Raw genomic sequence first — 20961 nt, forward strand, 5'->3', positions numbered from 1 at the left:
ACTCAGTCTCAATCACATGGAAAACATAGCACAACGTTAGTTCTGAACCTTGCACCAAGCGCAGCTTGAATATTAGACCATCGAAGTGGATTAAAGAAGATGACTGATTTAATCAGAATAATTCTTTTAATGATAACTTGTTGCATTTCTCCTTCCCCCACCTCCTTAAATGTTTAATAGTTTGCTTCCTGGATTCCCAGTACACAAACTGAGCATATTTTCTTCCTACAGGAAATGATCCAATTAAGTTGATGTGTAATTGATAATCAACTGTTTAAGCTGATTTTGCTCTTGAAAAATCTTAACAGCATGCAGTCAGCTTACAGACCCTTCTTCTCTCATCTCCAGCTGAGGGATATCATTTAGGGGAGGAAAAAAGGGGAGAGCAGTCTATGTGCTCTAAGCAAGGTGGACCAGGGAGGAATTTCACCTCTAGTGAGCTGAGTTGGCTCAGGGCAGAAGTACCAACTACTTCAAAATAATCTAGTCCCTGTTTATTACTGGATAAACAAATTGCTTGCAACTTGACCAGTGAGACATGCAGTTTAGACACAAGTGGCTCAGCACACATTAACAGTATTAACTCAGTTTAAGAGCTACTGCAGATTGACCACAATGTCTGTCATTGGCACATTAAACCACTGCAGTTGTAAACTTCCCACCCTCAAAATGAAGCCCACTAACCTGGCATGTTGCCTTAAAGCAGGTGACGATGGGAGATGTGGACTGACTCTTAGAGCTTAATAACTCATGATCACCCCAGCCCAAAAGCCAGCTCAGATCAAGGAAATCCTACTGACAGCACATCTAGTACAGAAGGATTCAGAGATTGATGAAAAGAGGCTGGAGCACATCTTTGTAACTGAATACAATGAATTTTACAAACTGAAAGGATGAAATTGTTCTTAACACGAAACAGGTCTTGACCGTGCTCAGCATAACTGCTTACCGCTCACTAGACTTGGGTTCTTTTTTCCCCTTCTGCCAGAAAACTCACTATCCAACATGAGTCACGTATCTCTCTGTGCCTCTGCATCCCTGACCCTCTTCTCTTGGCCTTGACATATTAGACCATAAGGCATTTGGGAACAGGCCTGCCCCTTGCTGACAGGGACTAGTCAGGCATTCCAAGCTGTTGTGTGTGCCAGGGCCACATACATTTTATATAATTGTTCACTTTGGGCCCTACAGATTGGCTTTCATCAAATGGCAGGAATGTATTGTTATATGCACAGTAATTGATACAGGAACCACGTAACTGGAAAACAAAAAAACCCTCTAGATATTCAATAGATAAACTGTTATTGCTCAAGTGACTCTGACTTCTAGAGATTTTACTGACCGTACTTTACAATCAAAGCAGACCTTCTCCCTATTACCAACAAATTTTTCTGGAAAGAATTTTTGTAATTCAGCAGTAAATATTTTTATAGCAGTACCTGCTTGTGCTACTTTAGCAAAAGAGTGTGTCACTGTGTCTGTTATGAACCCAGTCTTTAAAGGGCCATGGTTGCATTATGCCTTTACTCAATTTTACCGTTTGTAGGTATGCCCATTTTATGGTCCTAAGTCATTCCAGTTCAGCCTCAGAGTTGATGCCCTACAAACAGTGAGGTAGCCTCTCCCTCAGGTTGCCCTTCAAACAAGAAGTGGGGGCACAAGCTGATACTGAGGAATTTATTCATGTGGGATAAGATACTATGCAGCAAATGGGGCTACTAATTTCAGTGCAGGCACCTCCACAGAAAACACCCAATGTGACAAAGGAATTACTGATATTTGTATTATTCCGTCCTTCCAACAGTCATTTCCTCTTGTCGTGCTGGCCCCTTCTCCATCATAGTTAAATCATTTGCTAACTTTCTCTCAATTTTTTTAATACCATTGCAGTCATGAGATCTGCAGAGCTGAACACAGTAGTCAAGGCACAGCTGCAGGGGGGCTGTCTACAGACAGTTACTAAGCTGTTCTACGATGCCGTATCTCTTCATGAAAAGATGGAAGTCCAAGACATAATCTGTGTTATTTTAGTGTCAATCCTAACTATGAATTTGCAACTTTTTTTGACAAAGTTACAAATTCATGCAAAGGGTTCAGATTTTTTTTTCTAGATGGACCTGGCCAACTTGGAGACAATTTGACTTTAAAAGTACAATTAAAAATTGTTTTAGGTGATGCAACTGCTGAGCTTATATGGCATGAAAATATTTTTTTCTATTTTTAAGGGTGGTTTTCCCACAGAAAATGCCCCATTCTAAACTGCATACACACAAAATGAACATGCAAAGCCAGAGATTAACATTTATATTTCTAATTCCTCTCAGGTACGAGTCTCAGAAATCTTGTAACAATATAAGGTAAAACAGTTCAGATAAAAGGAAGTAGTTAAAAAAAAGTTCTAAGTTCTGCAAGTATCATGTTCCTGTAATCTTATCTAGTAAATCGGGGGGGGGGGGGGGGGGGTTGGTAGGTACGAAAAAAATTTAACTTCCTGTATTATGCGCTGCCAGCTCACTTTAGTATAAAAATGGGTTTAAGTCTACTTACAGCTGTCACATACTCTAATAAAGTTACTGAAGTGAGCTCCATTAATGTAACTTTTAAAGACACAAGCCTAGTCCAACTCTGCCCAGAGACAACAAGGCAACTTTGGCTCACAGATCAGTAGGACTTGTGTTCGCTTAAGTGAAAAGGGAAGCAGGGATACTTTACTGTTTTTGCTTTTCAGAATGTGGCACATAAGCAATTTAGACTTGCTGATCTGTGCAAAATATATGCACAGAAATATGCCACGCAGGCAGGCAAAATATGAAAAAAAATGCAGGAAAAATTGGAGATAAAAGGTTATACTGATATGCAGTTTGGAGTGTTACAGGAACATCAGTGAAACTTCAGCCTTGTGAAGAAACAGTCCCATGCAAATCAAACTGACCCCAAATATTGCTGGTTGGATTTTTTTTTTCCTGGTACCATTCAAACAAAAATCTTCTAAAGAGAGAATATGACAGCAAGTATAACATGCACAACAGAAGCAGGGAAGGGTGATCGTACAAAGTAGTATTGCTATGCTTAAAGAGGCATCAAATAACTAGAGATGGGTTGGGGCAAGCAGACAGGGTATTAGAAAACACATAGAGCCCTTCAACCATGGAGCAGAGGTATATCTTTTTTTAAAGACTCTGCCTGTTTGACATAACAGGGAGTCAGATAACAGCAGCATCTTGGCTCCCAGCTCCTTAATTTCATCACTACTTATTTTTCCTACAGTGGTCATTTCACGTGTGATCAAACAGTTAGGAACAACAGTGTTCAGAACTGCAACGTTTCCCACTTCTGTGAAAACAAACACCCCTTGCTTTCTTCCTTGAGAGGGAGTCTAATACTGCTTTTGCATTACAGAAAAGACTTCACCTGATGCCTCAGATGCTTCAAACTTTCTCCAGGTTCTCAGCCCCACAGTCTGTAGTCATCTTGTGGAAACTGATCCCATGGGGAAATCTTGAAAGTCTCAGCTTGAGCTATTAAATAAGTACCGAAGTCTCCACAGTGTTTGTCGCGATGAACACGCTGGTTCAGGACCATATGTAGTTAAATGCAAGTGAAGCATTCTTGTGTTAGCTTGCTTTCTTGAAACAGCTTGGGTCCTGACCCTGCTAATCCTCTCCAAAAGATCCTCAGCACCCTTGCATCTGAATGTAGTCAAGACAAGTGCAACCTCATCAGCACTCCCCCAAGGCCAGTTAGGAAGGTGCTATCTTGGTTATGAGACACTCAGTTTTAACAATGTAAATGATAAATTCCCAAATGGTTCTTTATCAAATCAAAAAATATTTTCATTTACCATAAACCATATATAGGAGAGGAGGAGAAAAAGAAGGGATTTCATTTTCTTATACAGCACTAAACTGTCACATGGTGATGTAAATTGTGCATTCCCAAACCCTTTCAGTTCACACTGCCATGGCTTGCTCGTGAGGCCATACTCCATGTAATTATCAGCCAAACTAAATCAGTAAACTGTTCCTGATAGCATAATATCTTGCCTTCAGCATTTTTCTTGTAAGCTCTAGACTTTCTGCTTAGATTTATTTACTCTGACAATGCTGTTCAGTCACTACTTAGTGCAGTTAGATATTAGCAATGCCAGAAGAGCTGAAAACTTAACAAAACAGTTCCCTCTTCACAGAAGTCTGTGTGCAGTTTTTTAATCATTAGTTGATATTATTCAAAAGAAACAGCATGTCATGGAGGTCAAGTCCTTACTAACTTCACTAGAATTTTTATCCAGAGTAAGAAGGTCAAGACACAATACAAGCTTTCAAGATCTGAGCTAGGTTTTCTCTAAATGCTCACCTCCAGTTCTCTTCAATATTAATCTGTGGCCATCACTAAACATGTTCTGTGTATGTGGCCAAAGAATCCTAAAACCTGTTTATACTTCGAACAACTGCAGATGCAGGTACTAAGAGATTCTTTGTGATAAAGCTTGTTGCTTTCTTCCATCAACAAAAGGTTAACTGCTCAATTCTCTTGAAATTTACTACAAGGGTAACAATGTAACAGCCAAAAAATTTCACAGTTAAGAGTCCCATAGAGACAAATATAGTAGAGGCTACAAGCAGCTCCTCCCATCATTCCTACTCAGTAGTTTTTTGTGGTAGTTTCACTTGAGAGTTTTAATTGCTGAGTCATTGCAAGTCTTGGGAACCATATATTTTTAATAAAAAATGCTCAACAATGTCAGTGGAATACTTCACAACTGCACCTTTGAAACCAAGCTTTGGGCAATACTTCTACATATTTGTGACATGGGTATTTCATTTCCATCTATTTTGAAATTAGCTTTCCCTTTTGTGACACAGTGTCTCTTTAGGCCTGTATTCTCTAGCTAACTTGCAAACCCAAAAGGATTTATAATCACAGATAAAAAGGAAAACTGTGACTATTTCACATTTGATTAGATCTTGCTTACCAACTTTATAGTGCAATGAGAATGAATAGTCACAATCAGTCAGAAACCCTTGAATGAAAATTGAGTTATCAATCAACCACATTAATACGGCCACCATATGTGCATTAAAAAAAAAAAATCTATCTACGGATACCTCAATCTATGCTCAGTGGTAAAACAAGGATTCTGGCAGTGTATCATTCCCCCACAGCTTCCAACAGATACAGTTAACATGTCTTCTGTAGAAGAGAAAAGGAGGATTTCAAATGCCTTGACAGCTAAATGAAACTCCAGTTAGATTCAATGCTTTCCAGGAAGCTGGAAACAGTGTTCAAACCTCTAAAAGCCCCAGGAACTATCAAATAACTAGGTCTAATTGTTTTTGTTTGATTACTTAACCCAACAAAAGAAACTGATGCAGGTAACACTGAAGCCAGTTGATGCCTTTCCCATCAGAAAGGCTTTCTTATGCTCTTTTATTTATCAGTGAAAATGTTTTGCACAGGCCTGAATAGTCATAACATACAGCCTTTTTACAGACAGAAATATACAATAAGCTGAGTGTTGAAATACCTGTTCAAACTGCAGTCTGCTAAATAAAACCCTAAATGACTCAGTTCAGTCACAGTTTAAAGGAGCAGTCAATGTGTTAAACTCCAGAACAGTTCCCTTGAAGTTTGCTTTTTTTATATAGTCTGACAGCAAAGTAGTCATGTTTCTCCCTGCCCGAGTTAAGCTTTTCTTTTGAAAACAAGGGTGTTGCCATTATGTGCGTTTCTTCTTGCTCTACAGCCGCGATAGGCACAAATCTTGGATTTTAGTTGGATAGGGTTTTCACAAGCACCAAAAGAGCCTGGACTGAGGCTTGTGCAAACCCCATCTGCCAAATCTTATCAGGCAAGTTTCCCCCATCCTGTCCACAAAAACGAGCAAAGGCGCCTGAAAGTTCTTGGGAGGCATAAAGGAGGCAGGCTGGCACTTCCTGTAGCCAGAGCCTGCCCAAATTTACTCTGGCCAAGAATGGGGGATAATGGGACAACTGACAGGATATTCTGCATATTTTAATTACAGAATCCTTAAGCTGAGATCTTGGAGAACCTCAGGACATCCTATGCCTGCTGCTTCCTCAAGGAGCAAGAAGAGTGGAGAAATCCCATTGCCAGGAAGGGCCCAATCTGCAGGTCAGTGGCCCTTGATGGAGGGGAAAGTCCAAACGCAATTGTTTTCTTCATTTACCAAGTATTATCTTGATATACACATTTTAAAATGCAGTATCCTTGGAAACTTAATGACCTAATCAATTGGGACCAAACATTCAGCTGGTATAAATAAGACTACCTCTAATGGCTTCAATGTTGCATCACTTAGCACTACCAGAGAAACTGATTCTTAAGTCTTGAAAATGGCACAGAGTGAGATTAAAAAAGGAGCACCGCATGGGGTGTACTATCTTTTCAGGAAAATAAATGTCAGTGCATGAAAAGGTTGGCTATATCTCTTTAAACTGTGCAAGGCAGCTTCTGAAATTGCATTTATTCTGAGCAAAGAGAAGGAAAAAAGTTGTTTCGTTATGCCATTAACTTCCACCAAAAACCACACTATTTAAGGGAAGTGATAAATTCATGGCTGCATAATATCCTGTATGTGAGTAGTATCCTTTATTTTTTTTAAAGAAAAGGGGGGGAGTGGGGATAAGAAAAATGAATTACAATGAGATCTCTCTCAGAAAAAGGATTTCCTTGTTGCTTTTGACTTCACCTTTGACAATAAGTTTGTAAGATTTTCCCTTCTGCTGTTTAAAGCAGCTTTTACACATATGATTTGATATGATGAACTACATGCAGCAGCTCTCATACCCTTTCGTAGAGCACACAGCCTTTAGTTGGAGATGAGGCAAATAAATTAGGTCCTCACAAAAGTGTCTTCTCGACTCACAGCTAAAACACTGTCCAGCCACTGATCGCAACTAAAAGTTCCTCTTGCTTTGATCCTTTCGAGCAAATCATAGTAATCAGTGAAACCACCCCATCTCACTGATGTGACTTTTTCATGAAATGTTCAAAAAAAGGAACTGAAAGCCTGACTACTTACTGGGAAAACAAGTGGTTGAAGCCGAGGCTAAAGCTGGCATTTAGAATACTTCCCTGTATACAGAGATTTGTGATACATACACATTTCACATGTTCCTAATGCTCTGAACTAGTTGTTCTCAACTCTCCTGGAGTAAGAGTCTCAATTTCTTCAGACTAAGCCTGAAGCAGCCATTCCTGAATGCATCCCCCTCAAACTCGGTGCACTTAATTGAGCTTGGTCTTATCAAACTTCACACAAAGTCTGAGGGTGAATAATTGCAGGAGTGGCAGACAATGTTAATTTATGGAATGCCATCTCTAAGATAAGGAGAAAAACATAATATATTGGAATCATTGATTTAGGAACCAATTCTGCCTGGAAAAGTGGGAGTGGAGGGTATGTTACAATCTTGAGGAAGTGTTCAGCTTACTGCCTGAATACTCACAGAATTAATTATTCCTTTAAGTGCTTGGAATCCTCCAGTGACAGGGAAGACTTGTTCTTTCGTATCAGCAATTTTTTCAAGCTTTGGAGAGAAAACACATGCATACATATGAATTGTTTGGCAAAGTAAACTTGGTACACTGTTTTTCAGCCTTAAAATGTAAAAGGATGTCTGAAAATAACAACTTCCATCAACTTGGCAAGAGAAGGAAAATGTCGAGTCCCCCCCAACTCACAGCTGAAGAGGCTGATCATGATTTTTCTAAATGATTTTTCTGAAGTAGACTTACTACAGTCTACTGATGCTAACAAAATGTTTCAGTGGCTATTCACCATGCCAAACGCAACCACACTAAGGCAACCTTTTAGGGTCTGTATCTCAGCAGTAATTTTACATCTCTTTCTGCTGTTATCTTCCCTATTTACTCTGCATTCGGTTAAAAGGCCTTTCTGTGTGTCTTTTATACTAACACATCTTTTATATACTTCTCCATTTAAGGCATGTTCATGGTACAAGAGTAGCTATATTGCTGACTAGAACACAGCTTTGCTGGAGCAGAGGAACTCCAGAAGAGCTTTGAGTTGATTAATGGCATTGATCCTTCTTTCTTTTTCCTATCCCAAGTTTGTTATTCATTCTGCTTGAAGTTTGTCTATAGCTACTCTGTTAATGCAACCTGTCGTCTAATCTGGTCACCATCTTAGTCGAAAGATTTATTCCTACACCTTTTTCTGCAGGCAGCTACAAGTTAGCAAGGCTATTTCCGACAGGTCTTTTCCGCAATAAAAGCGACACCCACACATTCTATTTAGGTCTATGTACGCATCTGAGTTTCTGCTTCCTGAGCCAGAGAAAACATTATATTGCCTAAGGCAACCCAAATTAATTCCTCTATACCTAATAAAACCCTTATAAAACCCTAAAATGAGAGACTGACTAGTAATTTAAAATAGTAACTTTCTTACCTGTTCTTGTACAAAATCGAGGACGCCAACACAGTAAACTCGAGCGCCCAACTCTCTGGACTTCTTTGCCTGCCCCAGAATAGAAAAGAGGAATAAACATTTTTTGTCCAACGGGCAACACACGCTCTTCAGAATATAACATGCATTTTCAACTAGTGCTCACCTCTTTCTCTGCATACAAGGGAATCTGACCATCGAGCTTGCCATCTGTCAATGCAATGATGATACTAGAAAACCTCGAGGCTCCTTGCTTTGCAATTTGCTCATTAGCCTGAAAATGAAAAATATTTATCCAGCTTAAAAGTATACCTGACCTTGTAAGCAAGACACAACATCTAAGTTAACGTAGTGTTTGAAACAACGCACTACCTCATATTGAAACCCATCTCTTTACAGAATCCTCTGCTTCCTCGTTACTAATTACTGACAAGGAAACCATTCATCAGTGGTAGCAAGAGTTCAGGCAAGGCTGTAGGCAGTAATCTGGACTGGACAAGGATTGTGACTAATATTTTGAAATTAACAGTGAGCCCATCTCCAAAGTGCTGGGGTCACTAACTGAGGAACCTTTGGAAAAGCTACCATTTTTTTAATCAGTAACAAACTTTTGTTTGCCTTTTCAGTGCACACACTGCAATTACAAACTTGCCTCTACAGCCATAAAGGAAGAAAATCAGTTTCTATCCATAACAGTGAAAGCTTAGATGCTCATCTCATTCCTCACCTTCAGGGCCTAAACTTCTAGAAAAATGACAAAGTATAATTTTATTGTGCACCTGAAGAAAATATAAGCAATTGGGAACTCTATAATTAAGACATCCCAAAGTTAAGGCCAGTTGTTCTGAAAATGCTTGTCTGTGCAGTTAATTGTCTACAAGCACATTCTCTAGGAGGCACAGTTACACTCACAGCCCTACAAAGCTGTGTGACTATTTACCATGTAAGTGGTATGCTGTATCAGCTGTTTGATCTATGACAAAGAACCACTCCCTACTGCAAAGGATCAAACGAAAGAAATTCCGTATGTCAAGTTTTGATGATGGCTAATCTCCTGCATGGGATTTGCTGAATAGCTGGACAGTCTTGGGAACACATAAAAAAGAACAAGAAGATTTGAGTGTAGCAGACTGAAACATGCAATCCATTTACATTACAGATTATTGCTATCTAAAGGGTCAGAAGAGAGGATCTTTTGATTGCAATGAGATGGGTAAAACCTACCTGTTTTAACCCTTCATGTATGTATGTGTCACCTGCTGGTTTTACCTCCTCTAAATCCTTAAGACCTTTCTTGATTTTCTCTCTGAAAGCAATAAGATAAAAGATTTAGAATGACTGGGGGGAAGTGGCTAGTTTATTGACGGAGAAATTTGTATTTGTCATAAATGAGGCCTGGAATTAGAACCCGTAAAATAAAGTATTTAGCTGAGATACCATGTGGAGGCAGAGTTTACATTCACAACGGAAGCGACACTGTGGGTAACGGATATTTTAGACCTAACTAACACAATATGCCTTAGCGAGTCAAAGAGTTAGATTCAAGTAAAATCTTTCAGATGGAGTGTATATCGCAAAGATATGGCCAAACCCCAGAATTAAAACAGCCCAATGGAAATTCTGTTGAGTTGTTTTAAATTTATTATGCTTGCTTAAGCAGACTTCACTTCCAATCAAACTGGTATTAAAAAAGAAAAACCCTAAAACAGCAGTTTTATAATCTGTATCAACATATATAATATATATAATTATTATCCATGTCAACATGCATAAAAGGTATATAAAGGGTATAAAGGTATATAAAGGTATATGAGGTAGTACAGAATTGAAGTAACTGATATCTTCCTTCTTAAAAAATAAGTATCATTAGGCAAATGCAGCATTTGCAAAACTCCTCCTACACCTGAGGCAATGAACTAGAAATCAGGATAGGGTTTTAAAATTGTTGGCTTTGTTACTGTCTCTCTATGTGACCTTAGACAAGACATTATATCTATATGAGATGCAGTTCACTTATTTTAACAGGAGAATAAAGTTGTGCTGTTATTTCTCATGGGCCTTGAAATAAATCCATTGTTGACTGTGAGAGGCTCAGTTAACTATGGTGGTAAGACGGGAGATGCTGTTAGGTATTACAAAGGGATCTGCTTCCAGCACAGTCAGTACGAGCAAAAAAAAAGGGAGAGATTATATTGAAAGAATCAAATCTAGAAGCTCTTAATTTTTATGCAAGTAAACTTCCAGTTAAGCCCATGGAAAGCTGCTCTAGGAAAGGACAAGTGAAATCTAAGGAAAGACACAAAATTTGGGCCAGAATATATAGAGCACTATAATAAATATAGGTGACAACGAGGAAACAAGCAGGGGTGAGGAGATGGAGGGAAAATACATTCTAGGATGCGTGAAAGCTTTCCTTAGGGCAAACAAAATGAGAAGGAATGCATATGCCACTCTGCCTGAATGCCACCCACAAGTCATTTGTTCCACTGATGGGGTTCCTCTATGTTTAGAAGCTCTGTTCCAAAAGTACAATCCATAGTCGTAATGTTCAATTTGTAATAATCTCCCAAACAGAAGATAACCGACATAATTGCAAAAAAAGAGAAATGCTGCATTAAATAGATGCGAGAGAACAAGTTATGTAAGGTAATACAATCTGTTTGATCCAAATATTTTACATTCAGCATCTATAGAAACAACTTGAAAGTGATTATGTATGAACGCAGATTATAAACCACGTACTTAGTGCTTGCCAGAAATGAGTGGCAGCACATCACAGGCGTTAGTGTTCTGCTGCCAAGAAACAAACAGCAACTGAAGTCCCAGTTTTCTGAAACAGATTTCATTTTGCAAAAATAGCTTTCGTACAATCGGTTCAGTTTTATATATCGAGAATGTCTTGTGACCCGGCCACACATAAATCTCTGGTGTTTCCAGGCCTCTGCCTATGAGGGATTCCAGGAAAATCTTTGGCAGCAAGAGCTTCTTTAGCTGCATTTAATCAGTCACCATCTCTCTCTCTCTCAGGGCATAGCTGGTCCAGACAGATGTGAGCAAGCTCTACCCATGCTCTGAGTCGCTTCTGGCCCGAAAGTCACAAAGCGATGTTAGTGCAGGACAGGAGCCCAAGCAAATGAGCCCCAATAGACAGCAAGAGAGGCTAGTTCAGCCACGCTAACAAGGGTATGCAGTCACTGGCTCACACCAGCAGGTCTGGAGGGTGGCACAGAAGCACGTGTCTGTCTGAATCTTTTTGATAACAGGATGCTCTTTAGTCAACCAGCTGTTATAGCTTGCTTTCTGGTAGCACTCTGAAGCCCTCTTTCCTACCCTCCAGTCCTCTAACACAAAACTCTCCTCTCTTTAGTTCTGTAATAATTTTCTGCAGCCACAAACTCTACAGGGATGGTCTGGTTTTATGTAAAACTCATCTGTACCAAAATAACAGAACCATGACCTCAGTCTGGGTGCCTGGACAATACTACAGTACAATTCAATAACAGTAATAAAGGCTGGAGTGCCACTGGTTTCATGGTTTAAGTCAAACAAGGGAAGGAGGAGGAAAAAAGAAAACAAAATTCAGCAACTTGCAGCCTGTCTGTGTTTGGGTTGAATGATTACAAATATAATATCTCTTCCCAATTCAGCATATGTGCTGCATCACACCTCTGTCTTTTAGAAAAGGCACATTTAATTTGTAATAGCTATCCGGTCTGTTTTCTCTTTTAAGCTTTGTAACTAGTTCAGATAATTCTTCCAACAGCAGCCAGGCAAACACGAGCATGGCTACAAGCTCTGCATCACGTTGTTTTGGGAATCTCTTTTTAGCTAGTTCATGAACTCCTGCAAACAGAGGCTACAGGTGAAATCCTAGCCAGGCTGAAGTCAGGAGGGGTTCTGATGGTAGCTTCAGCAGCACCCACAGCTTTGTTTTTTTGGGCCTACTCTGCTGTGCTCCATCTCAGAAAGTAGGACCTTGCGCCAGCGTTATACACTTCAGCTGGAGAGGGCATGTTTGTTGTAAAGAGAGCTGAGCCTAATTTTTGGTGAGGCATACGCACCTATCCACAAACACTGCTCCCTACACAGGCTAAAGTCTACAATGATTTTATCTTGCACCTTCAGTGCCCTCCCAAGGCAGGGCACTGCAGAACTAAATTCAGGCTTTAGAAGGCACCATTTAATGAAGAGAGATTACAAAGCAGCCCAGCTTTACAAACAGCTAATGAAATCAGTTCCACATAAACTACAATGTAGGTACACCTTTCCTTAACTGAGCATGCTCCAGCATTTGGCTTGTACTTTCTGGTCCAAATGCAGCTATTGGCCTTCCCAAACTCAACTTGTGACAAAGCAGTCAGCACCAGATATTTACTGGAGAGGTCTCTCTGCACAAGCTCTGTTGCACCAAGCTGGAAGATCTGAGGCAACTCAACAGGTACAAAAACTGTTTTCAGCACTGTTTCGTATTATCTTGCTTTAAGAAAATTTAATCAACGCAGTGCTAAAAACAGTGTTGTCAGCAGCCAGGTGGTCTGACTACTAATGCTGTTAATGTGCTGTGTTTTTTCCTGGTATAGATAGGGCTACAGTCAGCAATCACTGACAGTGGAAGACAAAGATAAGATTTCCTTAAACTGCAAAGGATGTAGATCACACCCCTGTTTTAGAAGAGCAAAGATTAACGCTACAGACCTGTGATGAGTCACAGGCCATCTTAATGTCTCAGAGACACAGTACTGGTTTTGAGAGTAAGCACACTTAACAGAGAGGGGACAATCATTTGCCTCAAAGGAAATGAATGTATTTCCAACATGTACAAAGGGATAGGATTATACTTCATAGAAGGCAAAGCATGCTTGAAGACTGAAACTTAAAAACTATTCAAACTCCTGCTTTTTCTAGAGAGACAATTTTGCACTTGTACATTAATGCTGCGGAAGGAAGAACCAGCTGAAATTACCACATAAACATCAGCTCATGCTGAAGCATGGGGCAAGCGTCCTGCAAAACACTGGGTTTCCGTTAGTGTCTATGCAGTTTTAAGCAGTGGTATTCTTAGCTCTTCTGGACAGGGGACAGTAGCTTTTATTTCTTTTCCATGTTCCATTCTACATATTGAAATGCTGGAATCTTGAGTCATTTTTCAGTTTATTCAGAGCAGAGCACTGCTGACAATGGATACTGCAGGGTAAATTCTGATCCCCAATGAGCATATACTTATCATCAGAAATGAGGCCATCTGCCTGAGAGGTCACGTACATGATCTCTAACAAATTAAGGCAAACAAAAACTGTACCTCAGCATTTCTGTCAAGCAAGAAATATAATAAGTAGAAAACATGTATACTTGTCAGAGAAACAAAGAAAAAAAGTGTTTTTTAACAAAAAGCAGGGTGGGTGGTCCTACATCCCTACCCAACACAGCTGACACTACTGAAAGTAAACGCTACACATGGGCCTTCTCAGATGCGTAATCTGGAGGAGGTTCTGCCTTTCTACATCTCTGAAATACTACAGAGGGCGAGTGCCATAACAATAATTACTCTGCTTCAAACTTTAGGCCTCCTGCATGAGCGCAGTCTGGAAAAAAGTAAGTGGCTGATTTTCCTGTACTTTATACACACTGCAGATGGCTCTATTTTGGCAGGCTTCCTGCATCAAAGTGCAGGGCTTGCTCACATGACTAAGGTTGAACATGCATAAATGCCCTGCTGGATTACAGGATGTGTATATTTCATTATGTCTCTGTGCAATAAAGGAATAGCCAGTGAAGTCCACCAGACTCCGGACAACTGCAGTAAGGTTCAGCTGGTAATACAGTAGATATACAAAGGTCCCTGATCTTGTCACCCTCATTAATAAAATCTTTCATGAGCTCCAACAGGAGCTTCCCCTGAGCAGAATCAGCAGATTTAGTCTGGGCCACGGATGTTGGTCAAATGCTGTAGAACCAAATTTACGAAATCTGCAATTCTGCTGGCCAGCGTATAGCTTGCAAAAAGAAAACGCAGCAGATGCTGTATCATCTATATGACATTCATAAATGCACCTGCTTTTCCAAGCAACTCACTTTTTAAAACTAGTAGCACAATTGAGCCCCAAGTGTGAATGCAGAAATCTTTGTTTACTGCTTTGCATACAATTTCCAGTTAAATTCCACAAGGGAAATGTGTATCTCTAAAATGGGATATAACCACTGTGAGAAGTCTTCTCCATGTCAATGTTATTTTTATTTTATATATTTATTGTAGCACTGCGTGTACTGTGGTTAACAATGACTTCTGTTTCCAGAGTTACTCGCGTAACGTTTCTCACAGTCAGCAAATCTTTGGTAATCTGGGCGCTTTAGCTCCGTGGCATGTGGGTTTCTTTATATCTGCAGCTTTAATTTGCAGTAAAAAACAGCAAGAACTTTGTGCGAATAATTAGAATCCTAAGCCTTTTAAAAATAACAAAACCTCACCACTTCGAACTAACTGCTGGAAATGAATTGTGGTTCCTGACATTTGTGAATTAGCAAATAAATGGGGGGGGGGGGGGGGGTTAGGGAGAAGAGAAAATCCCTGGAAGTCCAAAATACACATAACCAAATCAAGGCTGCAGCATCCCAAAACCGCCTCCCCCCCGCAATACTGCACGGTACTTAGCATCATCATCTTCTGTTTGGAACAATGGGAGTAACAAATACTAAATCATTTCCCACTGTTGACTCCTTTAATATTTAAAATGTCAACTGTTTCAGGTGTCTCTAGCTGTTCTTACTCATGTACATATGGTCACAGTTACTACTGTCCACTTCCTCATTCTCCATATAATTCTTCCCAGATAACAAGGGTAATTTCCTCTCCACTACTACATTCACAAAAGCATCAGCACGCTTTGGATTAAAAAAAGTCCTGCAGAGGAACTTGCTAGAACTGAAACAGGTTCTTCCTATTTTTAAACTAGATTTCCCAGAAAAAGACATGGTTCTTCCCATGACTTAAAGTGTGCCACAGACATGCAATGAAAAAGGCACTTGTGATTCCGTGGCTGGATTCCAGAGTTCTGCCCAAACATTCGAAGTGGTCTGAATGCTATCTGTGCTGACTCTCAGGGTTTGATAAGGAATAGGCCACTGGCAGGAATTATGAGCCTACTGAAATAAATTTAAAAAAAAAAAAAAGAAAAAAGAAAAGGATCTCATTGACTTCAGCAGTCTTTGGAACAAGCTAAAGTGTCCTCTCCTGACCTCCTTCAAGCCATCTGGAAAAATGGCTTATAATCTTGTCTCTCTCTCTCTCTCTCTCTCTCTCTCTCTCTGCAACTCTGCAGACAACAGATCTGATATGCAAGTCAGGGTGGGGGGGAGGTGAAAAGTTAGCAGTTCTAAAGTCAGACCACTTTTTTAAATGCTAAAACAGGAGGGGCTTAGAATTATGACTTTAGACATTCTATTTCTAGAGTGTCGGCATACATTTTTATAGTGCAATACACTTGTCTGTTCCCAATGACAGTTCTCTTCAGCAAGTTCTTGTACTTGCTATTATGTATTATTAAAAAAACAGTAAACTAACTGAATATGACAGACTGTGCTTTGTATGGACTCTATTAAAGGAAGCAGAAAGGAAAGACTACCTCACTTCCACCCTGCCACAGTTTGTTAATAAGATTCCTAAATCATTTATCTAAAAGTTCAAAACCCAAGAAACAGTTCGGTCCAGTCGGCTTCCAGACCAAAGGGAGACAGAGAAGAGGTCATGTTTTGACAAGGCTGAGAGCATATTTTATTTGAGAAAAAATGAATGGGAAACATCTTGGTCTTAGAGCATGGGAACAGAGCTCGGCCCACCAAGGCCAAGTGCAACTGTCCTCTGCCGAAAGCAGTGATTCCACAATATGGATTTCAAGTTCCTGTGACTATTTTTTTTTTAGTAATTTTGCAGCCACCTCTTTTCTACCCAATTTTCTCCTGTTTTCCCCATCTATCCCTGACCTATCCTAGCTGCTGATCATTATATCCTTTAGAAATCAGAACGAGCAGCCATGAACTTATCAACTGAAAGGCAGAGGTCAGGCACATCAAACACACCCATTCTACCAGAGAGATCTCACACCTTTCAAGCGGTACAAACTCCACTGTCTAAAACTTGTTTTATAGTCATGATCTGAAAATGTAAAATGAAATACCTACCTTATATGAAATTATAGGAAATGTTCATTTACCACTGTAGGCTTTACCTATATATTAACAAATTCAGAGGACTCATCTACAGACCTTGCTTTATAAAAGTAGGAGCAAGAACTATTTCTCCTATTGTGCCAGGGAAGATGCAGAGTTATGCAGAGATGAAAAAATTACCTTTAGCTGTTCTGCAAAGCAGTGGCAGAGTTCAGATCAAGAATTTCAGTCTCATCCTTCTTCTTCTTCTTCCTTTTACTAGGCTATTTACTGAGATGTTCACAAAACTAAATCCAGCTCTACACAGAGGCCACCACTTAAAGGTATCAATTATTGTTCAGTGTCTGTTACTGTTCCTCTGATTTAATATGAGATCTTTAGCGGGGGGGGGGGGGGGGGGTGGAGAGGGCAGGAGGAGGAATAAAATAGCTGTACACTAACCTGTCTCCAGTTAATGGCATAATGACGTGTGCCTGGGTGGAAAACACAATGAACGATAATCTCATCTTGGGGCTTTTAGAAAAGGGAAAAAGAAAAAAAAAACATATATTTTAGACAAATGAAATGTACAGATGCTCACCATTCCATTCACATATTCATGCTTTACTACTATTGCCTTCATCCTCTAAATTTCAAACAACATGCTTTTGAACTACAAATCAAGACTGAGAAAGGAATTAAAGGGTTTCTGCCCATCCACTCTTTGCCCAGATTACTCTGAGAGTGAAGTAGAATTATTATTCTTTCTTGCCTGACTAGAATCCAAATTAACACATGACATGAGTACATGACATGTCCTTTTATACTTTGAGTTGCTGATGTAAAAATAGTCCAGGGACATACACTCAGGGTACACTCAGAATCTGGGACATGAAACATGAACACATTCAAAAGTGAGTTTCCCCCTTTTAAAGTTTGATCTTGACATAATGTAAATTTTGAACTGCACTGTTTGGTCATAAAATCATCAAAATGAAAGAAATGGTACCCTGTGAAACATTTCCTTTTAAGATAAAAGTAGCATAAAGAACGTTTTCAGAATAAGTATGTTTCCATCTCAGTAACATATAATTGCGACAGCTAAAATCAACATCCTTAAAAGTAACTAGGGAAACACGCATCATAAGAAACAGTACTGCATGAAATGAATTTATTAAGGAATTGGTCTTTTTTTGTAGAAGCCCATCTTCCAACAAGATTACGAGGAATTACATCGAACTATCAGTGGAGAAATGTGTCTCCCAGGAACTGATGCTCTGGAAGCCCAAGTCAGTTACCTTCCTAAGGTAAATTGTAACAACATCTCTCCTACCTTCCTCTAATTTATACTCATGCCTATTTCCATATATTTGCTAATTTTATAATTTGTGTATCAACATTAATTTATTGGGTTAGTGTTACTAAAGACATGACACTTGTAAAGATGAATGACCATAATTTTTCAGTTCATTTGCATTAATGATACTACTTTAAAAACAGGCATCATGGAAATATAAGTACTCGGCAAATCTTTGGCTGCACAGAATTTGGATTTAAGATCCAGTCTTGCAGTTTCTCCATAAAGGCTCTGACTGCAAAAAAAAATCACAGAGTTAGTTCCTTACGATCTTGTTCCAACTACCTCAATCCCATCTAAGTTCCTGCTCATAACATTTTCTGCTTGCCAGCTCCGTATCTTCTGAGATGCTCCGAAAGAAATTGAGCAATGTCAGGATACTCTAGGTCATGGCCTTATTAGTCGTCTTAGTTGCTGCGGACAGTTGCCAAAAGACAAGCAAGAATCTGCAATCTCAGTCTCTGTGGATTATGTCACTATGCCCAAGCAACCTACTTGTGATATAACTCTCTTGTATATAGTAACTTCAAAGCTATGATCTAACTCATTGATTTGTCTTTAGGAAAACCATGAAACTGCCCTCTTCACAAGGCATCCTGCTTCTTGCCACTCTTCCAGCACTCAGACACTCTGATGACAGAAGAGAATCAGACAAACACAGTAGTTAGATCAGGCAGGTCTTTCAGAACCAGGATAATCCATGCACAGTGCTATTACTGCAAGCTTGCACGTTACAGACAAGCCAAACTGAAGAGCAGATGCACAGGTCACACTGCTGTGAACTAATTCTTCAGGTGAAAATTTTCACTGTGGACTGAAGCAAACAAATACCAAATGGTTCTTTGCTGTTCTTGCCACAACTACTCTTTTCAATTTAAGAAATGGTAAGGTCAAATGACTCCATGCGCTATTCTGAAAGTGTATTGAGGCCTGAAAGTGGGATAAAGGCCCTACCAACCTTCAGAGGCACTCCCGCCCCATGAGGGAAACACATGGGGAGATGTACTGTTAAGGCTCTCACAAGAGGCAAACAGCTGTCATGCTGTGACGGGTTTGTGCCGCATAAGGTTGAACGCTCAGAACCCAGACACCAAGTGAGATACTCTTAAGTTAGTCCGGCTGGCTCTGCACCGTTATTAATCATACTTTGCTGTGAAAGGTCAGTGGAGTAAATACAGCTAAACAGTTTTATTTCAGATAATACAGCCAGACCACTACACAACCCAACTGTTGCAAAAGGGAGTGTCATTTGGCTGCAAAAGATGATGAACTGAAGAATTTACACTGGACAAGCACCACCATTTCAGTAGCGACAAATGTATTTTTCACTGCTCGTTGAAAAGAGGAAATGCTTTGCTCTCAGGCTCTTGTTTCTCTTCTAGAGCTTACAAGATGACTTGCAAAAGCTTTTGTCACTGACTTGTTTTACATAAGATTTGTCTTTTACAAGATGAATGTAAACAGTATTTAATTATGCCTTATAATTGCTCACTGCATTTCATTTTCCTTAGGAAAAAAACAGCAACATCTATGTCTGTGTGTTTGGGGGGCTCTTTTTGTTTTATTGGCTTTTCTTAAGATGCTACATCACAGTAATCCTCAGGTCTTTGTACAGAGTACAGCTAGCCAGTATTTACGACAGCCATATCTGCAACAGCAATACGTGCCAGACAATAGCACTAGTCAGGTACACGTCAAGTTGATCACATCCATGGGATCGTATCTTATACATATATTGTTAACATGGCACAAACTTCATGCACATTTGTGTGCACTTGAAAGATCTTCCCTTGCTTTTGACCTGCATCCTCTGTTCACACATATAGACATGTATTCAGATTGTCTTCTTAGCTAGACCTCTAAAAGTAATATACAAGAAATACTGTATCGGAAATAAGCCACATGGCTTATGGAAAAACAATGCTTAAAAAAATGTCAAATCAAATCTGAGAACAGTATTTAAAGATGCATATTATCACCTTTTTACTCAGTTCCAAACATGAGAAAAAGAAGTAGCTTCCAGTATTTGCTGGCTATTTGGGCACTAGGAGCCAAAACTTAACATGTTTGTGAAACATGCACATCTAATAACCTTAGAGGAGGTTTCTTCAACATATCCCATTATAGAAGTTACAATGAGCAAAACACACCTCACAAATCTTTCTGTCAGTTGATTTACAAAATCATATATTTCATGCCAGTTCTGTGCTACGCTCCCAGATCTGAAAAGAAAACAAAACCACATTAGTAGGCCTTATTTAAGGAAACCAGGCAAAGAAGATGACAATTCCAGTGTGAAATTAGACAACATAGGACTATTTGTTTTTCTAATTATTTCAAGTTACCACCAACCTGGGCTCAGGGTGGTACTGGCACATGATTTTTTTGTCACGATTTGTCAAGCCAAGGCATAGCAAAATGCATACAGTAAATAGCACATCACAGCAAACGAGAGCAAAACAATCTTGCTGTGAGGCCCAGCAGCAGCATCAATTCAAACAGTCACCCTATCCAACCCAAGGCTTTTCTTCTCTCTCTCCACCCGCAAACGCCAGCGTGCTGATGGTGACCTGTTATGTACAAACCTCACTATTAAAAACATGATAATCAACAGCTGTTGCGGGGGAGGGGTGGCAGATGCTGCCGGTTGCTCGGGCTGACTGAAAAATGTCCACGGATATACTTTTGGTCAGAAAACGCAGCCTCACTAAAATCAAGTTGTTTTTTCAAGGAACTTTACAGTTTCCGTGAATGCAGTGGGGGAGCGGGGGGGATCAGAAACATCCTGATCTTCAGCATTACTTTGACTGATAGTGTAAAAAAGAAATGGTCTGCGAAAGCTGAAAACTTTCTGCGCCCCCTTACTCCGATGCCTTCTGCTTCAATATGGACGTTAGGCAAAGCCACGAACTCCGGCCCCGCAGCCGCGTCGCTTGCTCCCGCGGCGACGCTCAGGCTCCGCGCTCGGACGCTCCCGAGGCGAAACTTTTCTCCCCCGGGCCGCTCGCACAGCGCGGCCCGGGCACGGCGC

At 39.9% G+C, this 20961-nt stretch overlaps 1 protein-coding gene and 1 long non-coding RNA gene across 2 annotated transcripts in view; one reads left to right on the top strand and one right to left on the bottom strand.

Moving 5' to 3' along the window:
- ANTXR2 (ANTXR cell adhesion molecule 2) overlaps positions 1-20961 on the bottom strand; it is a 125452-nt gene that overhangs the window by 103747 nt on the left and 744 nt on the right. The window contains exons 2-7 of the mRNA XM_026103366.2: positions 20081-20152; positions 17036-17107; positions 9656-9737; positions 8598-8705; positions 8435-8503; positions 7470-7550 (exon numbers count right to left, since the gene is read on the bottom strand). Of these exons, the coding sequence (XP_025959151.2) occupies positions 7470-7550; positions 8435-8503; positions 8598-8705; positions 9656-9737; positions 17036-17107; positions 20081-20152 (484 nt within the window). The remainder of the gene's footprint in view (positions 1-7469; positions 7551-8434; positions 8504-8597; positions 8706-9655; positions 9738-17035; positions 17108-20080; positions 20153-20961) is intronic.
- Positions 16855-19347, top strand: LOC135328122 (uncharacterized). Its single transcript, XR_010388856.1, has 3 exons — positions 16855-16917; positions 17773-17880; positions 18493-19347. It is a non-coding gene; the product is annotated as an uncharacterized LOC135328122 (long non-coding RNA).

The sequence above is a fragment of the Dromaius novaehollandiae genome, chromosome 4, assembly GCF_036370855.1.
Source record: "Dromaius novaehollandiae isolate bDroNov1 chromosome 4, bDroNov1.hap1, whole genome shotgun sequence".
Classification (NCBI taxonomy): Eukaryota; Metazoa; Chordata; class Aves; order Casuariiformes; family Dromaiidae; genus Dromaius; species Dromaius novaehollandiae.